This window comes from Gekko japonicus, unplaced genomic scaffold, assembly GCF_001447785.1.
Source record: "Gekko japonicus isolate JY-2015 unplaced genomic scaffold, Gekko_japonicus_V1.1 scaffold213, whole genome shotgun sequence".
NCBI classification, from domain to species: domain Eukaryota; kingdom Metazoa; phylum Chordata; class Lepidosauria; order Squamata; family Gekkonidae; genus Gekko; species Gekko japonicus.
This window is the reverse complement of record NW_015172557.1, coordinates 1,476,073-1,491,099: the sequence shown is the minus strand read 5'-3', so window position 1 is coordinate 1,491,099 and position 15,027 is coordinate 1,476,073. Positions and strand designations below refer to the sequence as shown.

The window sequence follows — 15,027 nt, the reverse complement described above, 5'->3', positions numbered from 1 at the left end:
GCTCTCTCTTGCATTTTCAGCGCCGACTCTGGAGCGCTTGCTTGCATGGATGTTTAGCGATGGCCGCGCCGCGCGAAACAGTCACGTCCCTCTCTCGCACCCAGCAAGCGGCCTTGGGAGACATGTGCAGGCACATTGCATGCATGCACGCAGGGCTCCCGCGCCCCCCGCCCTCTACCGGTCTCCCACGGCATACCCGGGGTTAAACAGCTTCTCTCCACCTCTCCTCTGATCACATGGCACCCAGTTGCAATTCCAGACGGTCAGCTGACGAGGCAGTCACAGGACTGGATTGCTCAGTCATCCCCTTAATACCAGCGGGGCGCCCAGGGGTGCCGGCACAAGCGCATCGGGGCTTGCAGCAGGAGCAGGAGCGGCGTCTCAGCCTCAGCCCGTCACCGAGTCTCTGCAATCCCGCACAGCCGCCGCCGCCATGGGGCTTCGCTCGTTGCTACTGCTGGCCTCTCTCGTCGCCGCCTCCTCGTCGCTGATCAGGTGAGGGTCGGGGGCTGGCGAGGATGCCTTTGGAAGGAAGAGCCTCTTCGCGGGGGGGTTTGGGAGGAGATTGCCATCGCCCTGTTGCTCCCGGGAGTAGCCTTGTTGTTGTTGTTGTTGTTGTTCAGTCGCACAGTCTCTTCGATACCCCATGGACAAGAATCAGGGTTCCCTCTGAGCTGAGTTCGTGTGAGCTAGCTCACAGTTTTTCAGCCTCCGGCTCACACCTTTTTGTCTCGGCTCAGGAAGGAAGGCGCCGGAGCCAACTGATTTGTGCAGCAGCCAAACTCAGTGTTCCCTCTAAGCTGAGTTCACGGTTTTTTAGCCCCCAGCTCACGCCTTTAATGCCAGTAGCTCACAAAGTAGGATTTTTTTGCTCACGACCCCACAGCTTAGAGGGAGCATTGGACCAGATCACGCCAGGCCCTCCTGTCTTCCGCCGTCCTCTGAAGTTTGCTCAACTTCATGATCGTTGCATCTGTGACACTGTCTGACCATCTCATCCTTTGCCGTCCCTGTCTTCTTTGACCTTCAGTCTTTCCCAGCATCAGGGTCTTCTCCAGTGAGGGCTCCCTTCTCATTGGGTGGCCAAAGTATTTGAGCTTCAGTTTCAGTATCTGGCCTTCCAGGGAACAGTCAGGGTTGGTTTCTTTTAGGATTGACTGATTTGATCTCCTTGCAGTCCAAGTGCAACAAGCCTTGTTGTCGTGCTTTGTAAAGCAACTGCTGATCCCCCCCCTGTGGATTCTCCCGGGCGTGTAGGAGGGCGTGCCTGGATGGAGCCGGCATGGCGAGGCTCTTGTCGTCCCATTTGTCTGTTCCTAGGATGCTGCTGCTGCTGCTGTTTTTCGCCATTGTGAATGAGCGCGACTGTGAAATCGTGCAAAATTTTGGGGAGAGCCTGGTGCTCAGATGTTAGTTGTCTGGTAACTCAGTGTTCCCTCTAAGTGGAGTTCACGGTTTTTTAGCCCCCAGCTGCTCACACCTTTTTTGTCTTCGCTCAGGAAGGAGGGCTCCGGAGCAAACTCATTGATGCAGCGGCCAAATCGCTTGCTCACAACTTGAAGGCCAGTGTCTCACGAGACTCCACAGCTTAGAGCAGTGATGGCGAACCTTTTAGAGACCGAGTGCCCAAACTGCGACCCAAAACCCACTTATTTATCCCAAAGTGCCAGCTCGGCAATTTAACCTGAATACTGAGGTTTTACTTTAGAAAAAACAACTCATACGCTAACTTACAACTTTAATGCCAGTGGCTCACAAAGTAGGATTTTTGCTCACAAGACTCCATGGCTTAGAGGGAACATTGGCTCTGGTTGGGTCGATTTGTGAGGGAACAGAGATCATTTCTGTTAGTCGAGTGTTAAGGATTAGATTGCAGTGACGTCGGGGGTCCCCCAAGCAGAGCTAGTTTTTCCTCTTGGTGTACATTCTCTGCCTTGACCTTGCTTTCTCTTGGGAATTGGCACATGGTTTCCAGCCTCCAGGTGGGGCCTGGGGATCTCCCGCTTTTACAACTGATCTCCAGCTGAGAGAGATCAGGTCCCTTGGAGGCAATGGCTGCTTTGAAGGGTGGACTCTGCGGCAGTGAACCATGTTGAGGTATCTCCCCTCCCCAAACCCTGCCTTCTCCTGGACTAGCCCCCCAAAGCCTCCAGGTATTGTCTAACCTAGAGTTGGCAACCCTAGCCTCAAGAGACCAGTCGGATATCCCTCGTCCTAAGCATGTTAAGTGTTACTGGATTCAGTGGGACTGGCTTCCTCATGGGCATTCTAGGATTGTAGCCTAATTCTGACAACTGAAGGTAACTTTCTCCGTTTCTTTAATTTACAAAAATAAATGTAGTTATCAGTCTGATAGTCACAGATATGAAATTACACCCCCGCCACCCCGGTTTGTGTCGTTGCAATTGGTTGGAGCCCTGGATGTGCCTGAGTCTCCATGTATCAGCACCTTGTAGAATTTCAGGGGTCTAATTTCTGAGGCCTTCAAGGTTGGGGGAGAGAGAGGAATGTAGGTTTGGGTTGTCTTGCAAGCAGTTTGTAGAGCTGCAGTGAGTCGACGGGTTATTGCCACCGGAAAAGGGTCAAAGAATGTCAAGAGGCTGTTAAGAAATGTATGCTTTGGCGCGTAAAGATAGCATTGAGCAATCTGCTCTTCTCACCCATCCATTTTTAAGTAGACACCTGTGTGATGTAGAATGGCAAAGAAACACTTAAACCTGTGGAAAAACCTGCAAGTGGCAAACACTAGATGTACGAGAGTGTTTACACTCGCACAACCTGAGGTCTTTTCTTAAAAGATAAAAATCTTACAGTGAAACTCGCTGGTAATTTTTTTTCCCGTTCTCTGAATGTGCCTGCACATCTGTGCATATGCTCTCATACACACCCCTGCACACGAGGCACCACCTAATGGAAGAGATGGCATTAGATAGAAAGAAAAGCCATCACACTTTCATAGTGAGCAAACAAGTTTGATTGTTGGTGTCCTGACATGCCGAAAATACCTCCTACATGGTCGGCAGTGCTGTATAATTCAGATGCCTTACATGTTCTTAGTATCTAAGTACAGGAGGTGCAGCCACAGTTTAAAAAAATAAATAAAAAGCCCTTTGCAAGAATGTTAGCCATATCCAAAGGACCCCCCCCTGCAAAAAATATGGCTAAATTTTTCCAAATTTATTTGAAAGGGGGCACACTGAGAGGCAAAGCTGAAATATTCCATAGTTGGTTCTGTACTGGAATCCACAACCTGTGCAAATCATACATTTCTTTCTACAACCAACAAGAAATGAGAAGGCTCTTCCACTCCCGGCATTGCAGAAAACTCAGCCTGGCGTCTCCTGCCTTGTGCTAGTTAAGAGAGACAGAGAGAGAGTTGCAGCTGCTAGGTGTCCCAGAGCTTATCTGTGAAGTGAGAAACTGACCCCTCTCTCAAATGCTTCACCATGTTGAGGACTTGAGACAGAAGTGGTGACCAGGGTGTTGCCAGAATTCAGTAGCTGGCCAGCCAAAATGCATGGGCCCTCGTTTCCCATCGATACTGTTGACTAAAGAGGCCTTAAACTTGAAGTGAGACTGGGTTACTAGCATCTCAGTCTATGAAAGCTAGCAAGACCAGTTTGCCAACGTTTTAGACTTGATTCTCTGCGGTTACTAATACGGGTTGAACAGCTTTCATTGAAATTGTCCTGCTGCCTCTTTACTGTAATGTGAACATCTCCTAACCAAACTGTGAAACTTGCAGTTTTCTCTGAGAGCCCTTCGACTTCCTGTGGTGGGTTTTGGATGGGTGGTGCTGTTCAAAAGCCTGACTACCTAAGAAACCTTTTTTACTGCCCCCCCCCCCACTTGTTCGCTACAGCCGATGTTGTTACCGCATTCAAATTCCTGCTTCACCATGAACTTGCCGGGAAGTTTTGCCACCACCTTGTTTTTTTAAGAGTGAACGCTAAGATCCCAAGTGTTGTGAATGTTACTACTGATGCGTCAAATCTAGCTTGTGACAACTTGAGTTAGGCCTGACATAGCCACGACTATCTATTTTATAATTTCTTTTGGATTGTATTATTGGGAAATGCTTCTAATATTGTATGCCAATAAAAGGTATTTGAATTTGACTACTGATGTATTGGTTGGTTTGGATTTGACTGTGGACTGGATAAAAAGGGCTTAAACATAGGATGGGAATGGTAGCAGGGCTTGTGCTCTGGAGAGAGATGGCAGTTTTATACCTTGGGTGTTTGGGCTGTGCTCGTAATGGTTACCCTGTATGACTCCTTTTAGTGTGCTTCTTTTAAATGCAAGTCTGAATTAAAAGCACAGATATTGACAGATGAAAGGTGTCACTTAAGAAGTATTGTAATTAAAGGTTGGATAGTAAATTTCCAGCAGTTTGCCTTGCAGCAAGCATGACTTAATAATTTTTTTTTTAAAGGAACTTCTAAAACTTGATCCACTAGGGAGGTTCCCTTTAGATAGTGCCAGATTCCTTGCAGGAGCAAATTAACAAGGATCCCTTAACTGCACAGCAGGCAAACCAGTAAGCACCAGTGAAGAATGTGACACCCATAGAACCTGTTACGTTTCTGTCTTTCAGGAGGAAAAGATGCAGCCTTTGCTGCAAAGGGAAGTGTCTCACTAGATGGTGCTGATAATGAAACTGTCGCTTTGGTGTTTAGCCCTTATCTTGACACTTGTGGGCCCCAAGTGAAAGAACAGTTTCAATATCAGGCCTGCCCGGCTCTAGTTCAACAGTGGGTGGGTGGAGAGGTCCGAAGGGCTACCTGCTCCAGCTAATGTAGTGTGTGTCTTTTAAAAACCAGAATCCCGTTGAAGAAGTTCCCTTCCATGCGCAGCATCTATTCAGAATATGGGAACGATATCCAAGACCTGATTGAGATGGGTGAGGTGCTGAAGTACAAATATGGGGCTCCAGGCGCAGAAACTCCAACCCCAGAAGCTTTGAAGAACTACATGGATGTAAGTACAACAGCTGATCTTTCCTTCTTTAATGGCTGTGTGAAATCACACTCCCCCCCCCTTTTCTAACCATCAAGTTCTTGCATCGTGGCGGAGCCCTATTCACTCCGTGTTCCCACGGTAAACCAGACCAATCGGAAAAGCGTCTGTTTATACTTATACACAGAGCTTTCAAACAGGACATCCTACAATCTTCAAACGTCCAGGTTGTCTCAGTGATGAAATGGCTCATTCTCGGCTTTGTTCGTTGGCAGGCTCAGTATGTGGGCCATTTGATTTAACTACTGTCCCATCCACACCCAGTGAAGCGCTTCACTCCTTGGGATGTGGCCTGCTTCTGGAGGGATCCATGTGTCTGTGGGATCCGAGACAGGATCACACCGATGGTGGTGATTGCTTCATGCAGGTGGAGCTACTGAGACACATGGTGAGGTGTAGGCGGAGAGTGAAGAAACCGGTGACACTTAGCGTAGGTAAGGTACCTAAGGATATGAGCCCCTTGTTCCCAAGGTCTTGGCTTCTGAAATCTCACCCATCCCGTTCAACGCTGTTTATGCTGGAGAAGGAGCAACGGCTGTGAACAGATTATTACTGAGTGTAATGATCAGATAACCAGGAAGACGTGGACTATATATAATAAGGCTGGAAGCTCCTAATCTGGGGTTCTTGTCTTGGCCCTTCTACTGGTTTGCTTGACCCTGTCTTGGGAAACCCCTCGCCTCCCACCCGCCCTGGCATGTAGCTCACCGCTCTGTTCAGCACAGTCTGGACCCTTCTTCCAGCCTCCGTGGCTTTTTCTTCACTTATGTTGGAGGAAGATTCCCTTAGGCTGCAGGAAGGCTTAAGGCTTGGTTGAGCAGAGTCGTACATGTCTAGGGTTGCCAACCCACCCACCCCAGTTTGCCAGGGGGCCCCCGTTTTTTTTGGGGGGTTAGGGTTAGATGGCTGGCAGGGGGAGCCCCGCCCCCAACACCCACAACCACCCATCTCTCTCCCTTTAAGTGTGTGGAACCCGTGTTTCCTCCCAAGCCCGATCTCCGCTTGAGATCAGGCTTGCATGCTCTCAAAAGGGAAACGCGGCTGCTCTTAAAGGGGAAACGCCGGCTCCTGCATTTAAAAGGGAAATGCTGGCTCCTTTAAGTGCAAGGAACTGCCGTTTCTGGAGTTCCAGCGTGCGGGCGGAGGGGGGGTGGCGGACGTCCCCAACGTGACATCATCACGTCGGGGATGCCCCGCCCCCTCCAGGAACACCCCCAAAGTCCCCCGGTGGGGGTGGAAGATGGACATGGCAAGCCTATACATGCCTCGTTTATTTATCCAAAACATTCTTCCTTAAGGGGCTCAAGGCATCTTACAACACAGATAAAATATATAAAAAACCACATAAAAACCAAAATTTAAAATCACAATTCAGGACTGCTAGTAAACTTAACCAAATTGGGTCCTAAATTCAAAGTGAGGGGGCCAGGCATACCTCCCCGGGGAAGCAGCAGTAGCTTTTCTTGGAAAATTGAGTCCTACAACCTCTGCAAGTTACCTTTCCTCTCTGACCATTCCTTGGAAAGCTGCTGTAAACAGCAGTGTCGCCTTCTTTTTCCTGCTGGTTTAACGAAGCTGCAGGGCAATGTCTGCTGATGAGGCAATCGATGAATGAGAGAAAGACATTTCAGATTTGTGAGGTAATAACTTATATTGGGATCAGCTGATGCTGGAAGGTCGGTAGTTCAGCAGTTCGAGACCCGAGTGCCGCAAGACGGTGAGCTCCCGTCTCTGGTTCCAGCTCCTGCCAACCTAGCAGTTCGAAAGCAAGAAATTGCAAGTAGATAAATAGGTGCCGCTTCGGTGGGAAGGTAACAGCATTCCGTGCGCCTCGGCGTCTAGTCATGCTGGCCGCATGACCGTGGAGATGTCTTCGGACAGCGCTGGCTCTTCGGCTTGGAAACGGAGATGAGCACCACAACCCTAGAGTTGGATTCGACTGGCTTTCTAGCAAGGGAAACCTAATGCTCAGTTGCAGTACACAAGCTTTTGAGTTGCACAATTCTTCTCCATCTGAACTTTTAAAGAGAAAATGTTTCGAAGAAGAAGAAGAAGAAGAAGAAGAGATTGGATTTATACCCCGCCCTTCACTACCCAAAGGTGTCTCAGAACGGCTTACAAACTCCTTTCCCTTCCCCTCCCCACAACAGACAGTGGGTAGGTGGGGCTGAGAGAGCTCTGACAGGAACGGCTCTTTTTTCAAGGACAGCTCTTATCAGAACTACGGCTTGCCCAAGGTCATCCAGCCAGGTGCAAGGGGAGGAGTGGGGAATCAAACCCGGCTCTCCCAGACTAGAGTCCGCGCACTTAACCACTACACCAAACTGGCTCTCAGGGGGGAAACATGTTTGATCCTGGGCATGATGTCGAGACCAGCTTATATATGTATTTGCATATTTTCATAATTAGGTTAAGAGCAGACAATACTCTTCAGTCAATCAAATGGCACTCAATCCTTCTGGGATAGTGGAGCAGTAATAGGGTTAGTTCCCTTCAAAACGCACAAATCCTCCACAAGGCCTATTCGCCCAGGCTAGGGCTAATCCGAACTTGCAAGGAAATATATTAAGTAATGCTTAGAACTGTAGGGGTGAATTATTGGAACATCTAAGTCAATGTACAAGGAAAAAACACATTTATGTGAGTACTTTTACCGGAAGAGAGTTTGTATGGAACCGATATCCAGGACTCTCCAGAAATTTAGAGATTTCCAGCTCTTGAGCTCAGAATGTACAACAACAATATTTAAGGCATATTGTGAAACATCGGGAGACACTTTTGACGGTTTAAATGTGCTAATGTGGAAATGCCAGTAAAAAATAATAATGAAATCCCCTTCCAAAAATAACAGTTGGCTTGTTAAAAAGTTCTTTGTAAGTCTTACAGTACGCAGGGGTACTTCTGTAAATAGCTGCCGATGCTGGGTTTGGGGTTTATCCCATTATTCTTTGATAGATTGGGCTGGTTGCTCAAAAGGTAGATTGTTCCCCATTTCTAGCAGCTGTCACGCTGAAGGAAAGCTTGGTCATGGGGTCGTAAATGATCACACAGATAAGTTATCCTTTATTACCCTTTAATTATGTCACAGCAAGTGTAAAAAGTATACTAAAAATATAGTATTTTTGTTTAGTTTTTCAATGGCATTCCAGTGGGTGAAGCATAGGTTCTGTTCTGGTTGCTGTGAGTATTGGAGCTAGTAGCGTGTTGGGTAATTCACAAGGAGAATGCTAGGCAAGCCTTTGATTCCTTGAGTGTTACAGGTTATCAGTCTCATTGTGGCCCCGGTCACATGGCAAAGTTGCCGCGGGAGAGGCACGGATGGTGGGCGGATTATCCGGGCGCGATCACACCCCAACATCTGGGAAGTGGAGCGCAGCCATGGCTTACCGCCGACAATGCACGTTAAAAAACTAGTACCTCAAAGGTACTAGTAATGCCACGGGCTGCCTCCGTACGCCCGTGGTGTGATCGCGCCGGCGCGCGGCATTCCCCTCCGGTCCCTCGTTTACCCGCCGGCGCCGAGGGAAGGACCCATGGTGTGCCGCCGGCACGTCTGATCGCGTAATCACAGATCAAACTGCGCCAGGGCAATTAGCCACGCCTCCCCCCTGCGATATCCGGCCCGTGTGTCCCGGGCCTGTATGATGTATATAGGACCTCTGTAAAATATTTTGTCTTCTGTTTTCTCCAAGAAGCTTAGGGCAGTGTATGTAAATCTCCTGTCCTCCGTTTTATCCTTACAAAAACCCTCTTGAGTTAGATTTGGTTGAGCTTTCCCTGTTCCTAATCTGAAACTTTAACCCCTATACCATGCAGCCCCACCTTGAAGGGCTGAAAGGAGAACTTACAGGCTATTAACAGTATTGTGTCATAGCTGCCAATAGGCAGAGGCTAGCAACTCCCAGTCATGCTTGCTATTTCACCATAATGAGGTCTCCGTGCTTCCTGTTTCTGCACGTTGCTCTGAATCTGGAAACCTGGAGCGTGAGAATTGCAGTCGGGAGGATGTTTATGTCCAAGCAATTCCAGTGGAGTGAAGAGGATTTATTTTGAGGAAATAAGGTTAGTATCAGTGTTCCCCCTAAGCTGAGTTAGTGTGAGCTAGCTCACAGTTTTTTAGCCTCCAGCTCACACATTTTTGCCTTAGCTCAGGAAGGAGGGCTCCAGAGCAAACTAATTTGTGCAGTAGCCAAATTGCTGACTCACCACTTTCATGCCAGCAGCTCACAAAGTAGAATTTTTGCTCACAAGACTCCACAGCTTAGAGGGAACATTGGTTACGATCAGGCTGTTTGTATTCTTATATTCTGGTTCTTCTTTAAAAAAAACAAATTTGCAAGTCTCATGTGACCTGGGAAACTATGCAGCCATGTTTGCTAATTGCTGAAACCCAACCAGAGGGTTGGGTGTCTGTGCTCCTGAACAATTTCCTCTCCCTGTTGACTTAATTAACATCTCCCTCCCTTGTTATCTTTCTTGTTCTTTGCCTCCCATCACCCCGATTTTTGTTTATCGTGGCAGGGCATCACTCTTCCTTATTCTGAAAAATCTAAATCTTACATTCCAAGAGACCCTTTTTATGTTACCTTTATTGTGTAGAAGTCACTGCAAAGTGAGTCCTCCCCCCCACACTGCTGTTGGCAGGGGTCATTCCGTAGAAAAAGAGGTGCAGGAGCTCATTAGCATAACTCATTAGCATAACTTATTTGCATATGCCACACCCCCTAACATGCAGTAGTAAATAGATTGTGCATGATCGTGTTTTGCTGGAGAATTGCCCTTGTGATTATGAAGTGGGAATTGGCAACTGTGATCTCTTTAGGCCAAGGAGCCCAAATGAAATGTTGCTATTGCCTGCAAAGGGAAGAGTGAAAATACAGTGGCCGAGTTCAGACTGGCAGTTTGGCCCGATAGAGGCACCTTTCACAAACGGATTGAAGGGGCCGGTTCACACACAGGCACAGTGGTCAGGCGTTCCCCAGCCGTACTCAACCCGTCCTATGATGATTTCCTACAGCGTTTAAAAAGTACCAGGTGAAAGCTGGAGCAAACCCTGGAGGGCGCGTTGATCCCGCTTCCCGGAAGTCTGCACGCTAGAAGCCGCATTGATAAGGTGAACCGGCTGATCCAGCAGGGATGCGCCCATGCGCAATATGCGCTTGGAGCTGCCTGCGTCCTCGGCATCCATGGTGACTGACCTCTTGGCCTCACTCTGGCACCAGGAAGGTGCCATTGATTGCCCTGGAGAGGCAGCAGTGATGTGACCAGATGTTTGCTGCTCTACCGCCCAGTGCAAGACAGGGGCAGGCGCAACGGGATCCTGCCCCAATTGCTGATGCAATGCTGCGCCTATGCGCATATCGCCGGAGTGAAAGCCACTTACAGCCGTGCCTCCACCAGGGGCGGGCCAACAGTGCGAACACTCCCTTGCGCCTCCTTCCCGGTATCAGTAGGTGCCGTGGGACCGGGAATCCCCGGCACAACTTGGTTCGGGTCTTTTTGCCCCGCCTCCCTCGCGCTTCATACTGCCAGTCTGTCCTCAGCCAGTAAGTATCTAGGACAGTTTTTGCAAGATTTTTTTTAACTTGGAAGGGAAACACATCCACAACCATCTGTTGAGTGAGCAAAGGCACACAGATATCATTGTGTGCATCATTGTGCACAAGAACGCAATCCATGGTTTCAGAACGTAAGGTCTTAGGAAATATACTGTATAGGAGAGGATTTGGAGGAAGCGGACCGGGGTCCCAGAAGATCGACACCATGGTTTTAATGTCTGTTGCAATTTTCTAGATTGTTTTTACTGAATTTTTAAACATTTTGCAATCTTCATCGAGCCTTTATGAGAAAGGTGGATGATAAACGTTTGCTAGGGGGGGAAATCGTGCCTGCTATATGGGCTGAGCTAAGATGCCGGTGGCAAAATTCCGTTACGTTTTGATAATGGCTTAGGGATGCTATGACCAGAGTTCTTCTGAAGACCATTCATGTGGCTGAGGCCTGCATTAGGGCATGTGCCTCATGGTATTTACAGCACTTTTTTTTTGGGGGGGGAAGCTTCTTTAGAAGTGCTATGCCCCAACTGATGACGCTGGATGAGAATCCAGACTCAAAAGGGGCATCCAAATGCAACACTTGTATTTGGAGAGAGCTGGGGATAAGAAGTGGAGACTAGCCAGTGGGGCTGCTGGAATTTCAGTAAAAGGTAAAGGTTTCCCTTGCTCGAAAGCCAGTCGAAGGGAAACCTTTACCTTTACCTTTATTTGGAGAGAGCTGGGGATAAGAAGAAGAGACTAGCCAGTGGGGCTGCTGGAATCTCAGTAAAAGGTAAAGGTTTCCCTTGCTCGAAAGCCAGTCAAATCCGACTCTAGGGTTGCGGTGCTCATCTCCGTTTCAGAGCCGAAGAGCCAGCGCTGTCGGAAGACGTTTCCGTGGTCATGTGGCCGGCATGACTAAACACCAAGGCGCACGGAACGCTGTTACCTTCCCACCGAAGCGGTACCTATTTATCTACTTGCAAGTTCTTGCTTTCGAACTGCTAGGTTGGCAGGAGCTGGAACTAGAGACGGGAGCTCACTCCATCATGCGGCACTCGGGTCTCGAACTGCTGAACTACTGACCTTCCACAGCCTACAGTTCAGCGTCTTAACCACTTGAGCCACCGCAGCTCCCTAGGAATCTCAATACAGTAACGCTGTTTGTCCATCCGAGGTGCCCAGCTGTACTTGCTGTGCTCTAAATTTCTTAATCTTTTTCTTGGGAAAGCAAGTCTTGTGGGCTTCTCTTTTCCCTTCCCCCAGGCTGCTGTCAGCTGTCCAATTTTTTTCTCCTGTGGTTTGTCACCTCTTCGCTTGCCCAATCCCAAAGGAGCCCTACCAGTGTTTAATCAAGAATCTTTGATGTTGAAATGTGAAGGTTGCACAATGCGTTGCGGTCCCAGAACTTCTTTTCGAAAAGAACTGCTCGTTGATTTTCCTTTCCTTTCCGGGTCTGTCGCTTTCCAAACCGTTCATACTCGCAGTGAACTTCAAGCGCCTCGCAAAAACCGTCGCAGACCATGGTTTGTCTTACTTCTCCAGTACAGAATTCCACAGAAAGCAAGTAATTCCCAAATGGCTGTCCCTTCTTTATTTTCTACTCAATGAGATAGGTGAGGCTGTGAAACTGACTGGCTCAAGATGACCCAGTAAGGATCATCCAATGTTCCCTCTAAGCTGTGGAGTCTTGTGAGCCAAAATTCTACTTTGTGAGCTACTGGCATTTAAAGTTGTGAGCCAGCGATTTGGCTACTGCATAAATTAGTTTGCTCTGGAGCCATCCTTCCTGAGTGAAGACAAAAAGGTGTGAGCCAGAGGCTAAGAAACTGTGAGCCAGCTCACACTAACTCAGCTTAGAGGGAACACTGAATTCATGACAGGTGTGTCTGTGTGTGTTTTGAAGCTGGTCTCTCACATCCTGTTTCAGCAGCCTAACCACTATATCACACAAGCTCTCTTTAGAGGAATCAGTGTGCAATTTTGGCTTGGTTACGGGATTGGGTAGACAGTGCAGTATAACATTTCTTCTGATGCTATGTGATCCATTGGTAGTGTTGCGGTAGTACCACTTTTGGAAGATAAAGAGCCCCTATTAATTTGCATATGGTAATTATTCATAAACCTGCCCTCTTATGGGGAAAGGAGAATTATATTAAGGCTAGGCATAAAAATGGCTTGACAGGCTTCTATACTGAAAACACATCCTGTGTCCCTCTGCTGAAATTGAGTATTAGCCACCTTCTTACATTAGGAACAATCAAATAATCCTAACCATCGTTATTCTTGGTCACCTAAAGTCTAGCGGAGCCAGTCATTCTGAGAATGGGCACTTGTCCTTGGTTGCCATTCAGCAAACTGATGGTTTCAGTGTCCTTTACGGCGTTCCATGCCTCAGCACTACGATATGTAGCTATTTGTGTTTTCAGATCCCTGAAGCCGTTGGGTACCAGAAAGAAGATTGCTAAAGGAGGGTGCAGACAGTGTGGTTCTGAACTTCTCTCTGCTCACACACACAAAAAAATCCAGTGGATGTGTCATTTGTTTTCCTTTATAGCATCCTCTTCATCCAGTTTTTGCCCCTGTCTTACTCTAAAGCCTTTTTGTGCATCTTTTCAAATATCTTCGGCTGTGGTTGTGTAACATCTCTTCTACAAATGCCCTTCCATTTCGCATGGTAGTTTGGCTCTCTTTTTCCCCCTAACGTTTTTTCTTCTTTAGAGAATCAATGCGTCCCACGGGAACAGGGTTCTTGTCTTTCTCCGAGGAGCACTACTCTTCCCATTCTTCCGCTGCTCTGCATTTCATTTGGCTTTAGTGGTGCAGACTTGTCTAACAGGTTTTTTTTTTAATAACGCTTGCTCCATGAACGTATTAGGCAACTGCTGCTATCTGGTCTGTCCCAGGACTAGATTTCCAAACATTTTTAACTGTGTCTTCTTTCCTCCTCCTCCTCCAGTTTGTCAGTATGCAGCGAAGTTTAATTCTCCTCCCCTCCCCAACATCCAAGATTACTGTAGAGAGCAAGAGTGCACAGAACTTCTCACATATTCTCATGTCTGAGGGGGTTACAACGTCACATTTTTGAGGAGTGAAGGGATACCACTGGTAAAGTGGGCTAAGATACCTTTTGCTTAAAATGGTCATAACAGTTACATGCAGGCAGGGCTCTTTTTGTAGGGCTCATTTGCATATTAAGCGACACACCCCTAATGTAACCAATCCTCCAAGAGCTTACAGTAGCTCCTGTAAGAAGAGCTCTGTAAGCTCTTGGAGGATTGGCTACATTAGGGGTGCGTCGCCTAATATGCAAAGGAGTTCCTGCTACAGAAAGAGCCCTGCATGATGCAGGGGTCATTTCCTGCAGGAGCGCACAGGAGTGGAGCTCCAGCAGTGAAGAGCCCAGGCAGCCCTCATTCAGAGCAAGAAGCCGCCAGGTAAATTGCAGAGCCCCCCTCCCGGCCCCCTGGTCCAAAAGGAGGAGGAGGAGGAGGAGATTGGATTTATACCCCGCCCTTCACTTGGAGTCTCAGAGTGGCTTACAAACTCCTTTCCCTTCCCCTCCCCATAACAGACACCCCGTGAGATGGGTGGGGCTGAGAGAACTCTGACACAAACTGCTCTTTTTCAAGGACAGCCGTGCCAGAGCTTGTGACTGACCCAAGGTCACATCAGCAGGTGCAAGTGGAGGAGTGGGTAATCCAACCCGGTTCTCCCAGATTAGAGTCCGCACACTTAACCACTACACCAAACAGTCCAGTGGCACCTTTAAGACCAAGTTTTATTCAGGTACAAGCTCTCCCTCCTCTGCGAGGACAGATCTGCACGTTCCCTCCCTCCCCCCCAAGTAGCTAGCAATCCAAAACAGTCCAGTGGAGCCTGAGCGGTGGGTGTTGCCTTCTGACACACTTCCGGTGATGTCAGGGTGTGTGGCATATGCAAATAAGTTATGCTAATGAGCTCCTGCACCTCTTTTTCTACGAAATGACCCCTGGTTACATGTCCCTAATTACTTAATATCACATTCCTGTATCCGTACAATGCTGTTCTAGACAATTTCCCAAAAACGTCTGGTGTTCTTTTCCAGAACACCAGGAAAGCCTCTGACTTTGGGATAGCTTGGTTAATATCAACTTCCTGGAATTGCACTATCTGTGTTTTGTCATTCCGGATTAAGGTGTAGAGCTGGGATTTCAGGTTAACAGTGAGGCTTCTGAGATTTTTCTGTCTCTGTCAGCTTTGTGCAGGCTCTACTGGGGAATCTCAGTGTGTCTCTCCTCCTTTCCTTCAATAGATGTCACTGTCCATGTAGTGGAACAGAAGAAGGACTTCCTGTTAGTAATTTGCTCCTGTTTTTGTATGTAACATTTCTTTCCCTTGTCTGACATGGGGGCTCTTCAGCTCTTCTTGGAATATACCACTTGGGAGACACTGTCCTAGAAACACAATTCGGGGGGGGGGGGACCCTCATTTA

General features: G+C 48.0%; 1 protein-coding gene across 1 annotated transcript in view; it reads left to right on the top strand.

Annotated features, from left to right (window-relative positions):
• The first annotated feature begins 273 nt into the window (after positions 1-273).
• The window catches only part of CTSD (cathepsin D), a 46,874-nt gene continuing 32,120 nt past the window's right edge, over positions 274-15,027 (top strand). Inside the window, exons 1-2 of the mRNA XM_015421203.1 lie at positions 274-495; positions 4,824-4,980. Coding sequence (XP_015276689.1) covers positions 434-495; positions 4,824-4,980 — 219 coding nt within the window. The 5' untranslated portion in view covers positions 274-433. The remainder of the gene's footprint in view (positions 496-4,823; positions 4,981-15,027) is intronic.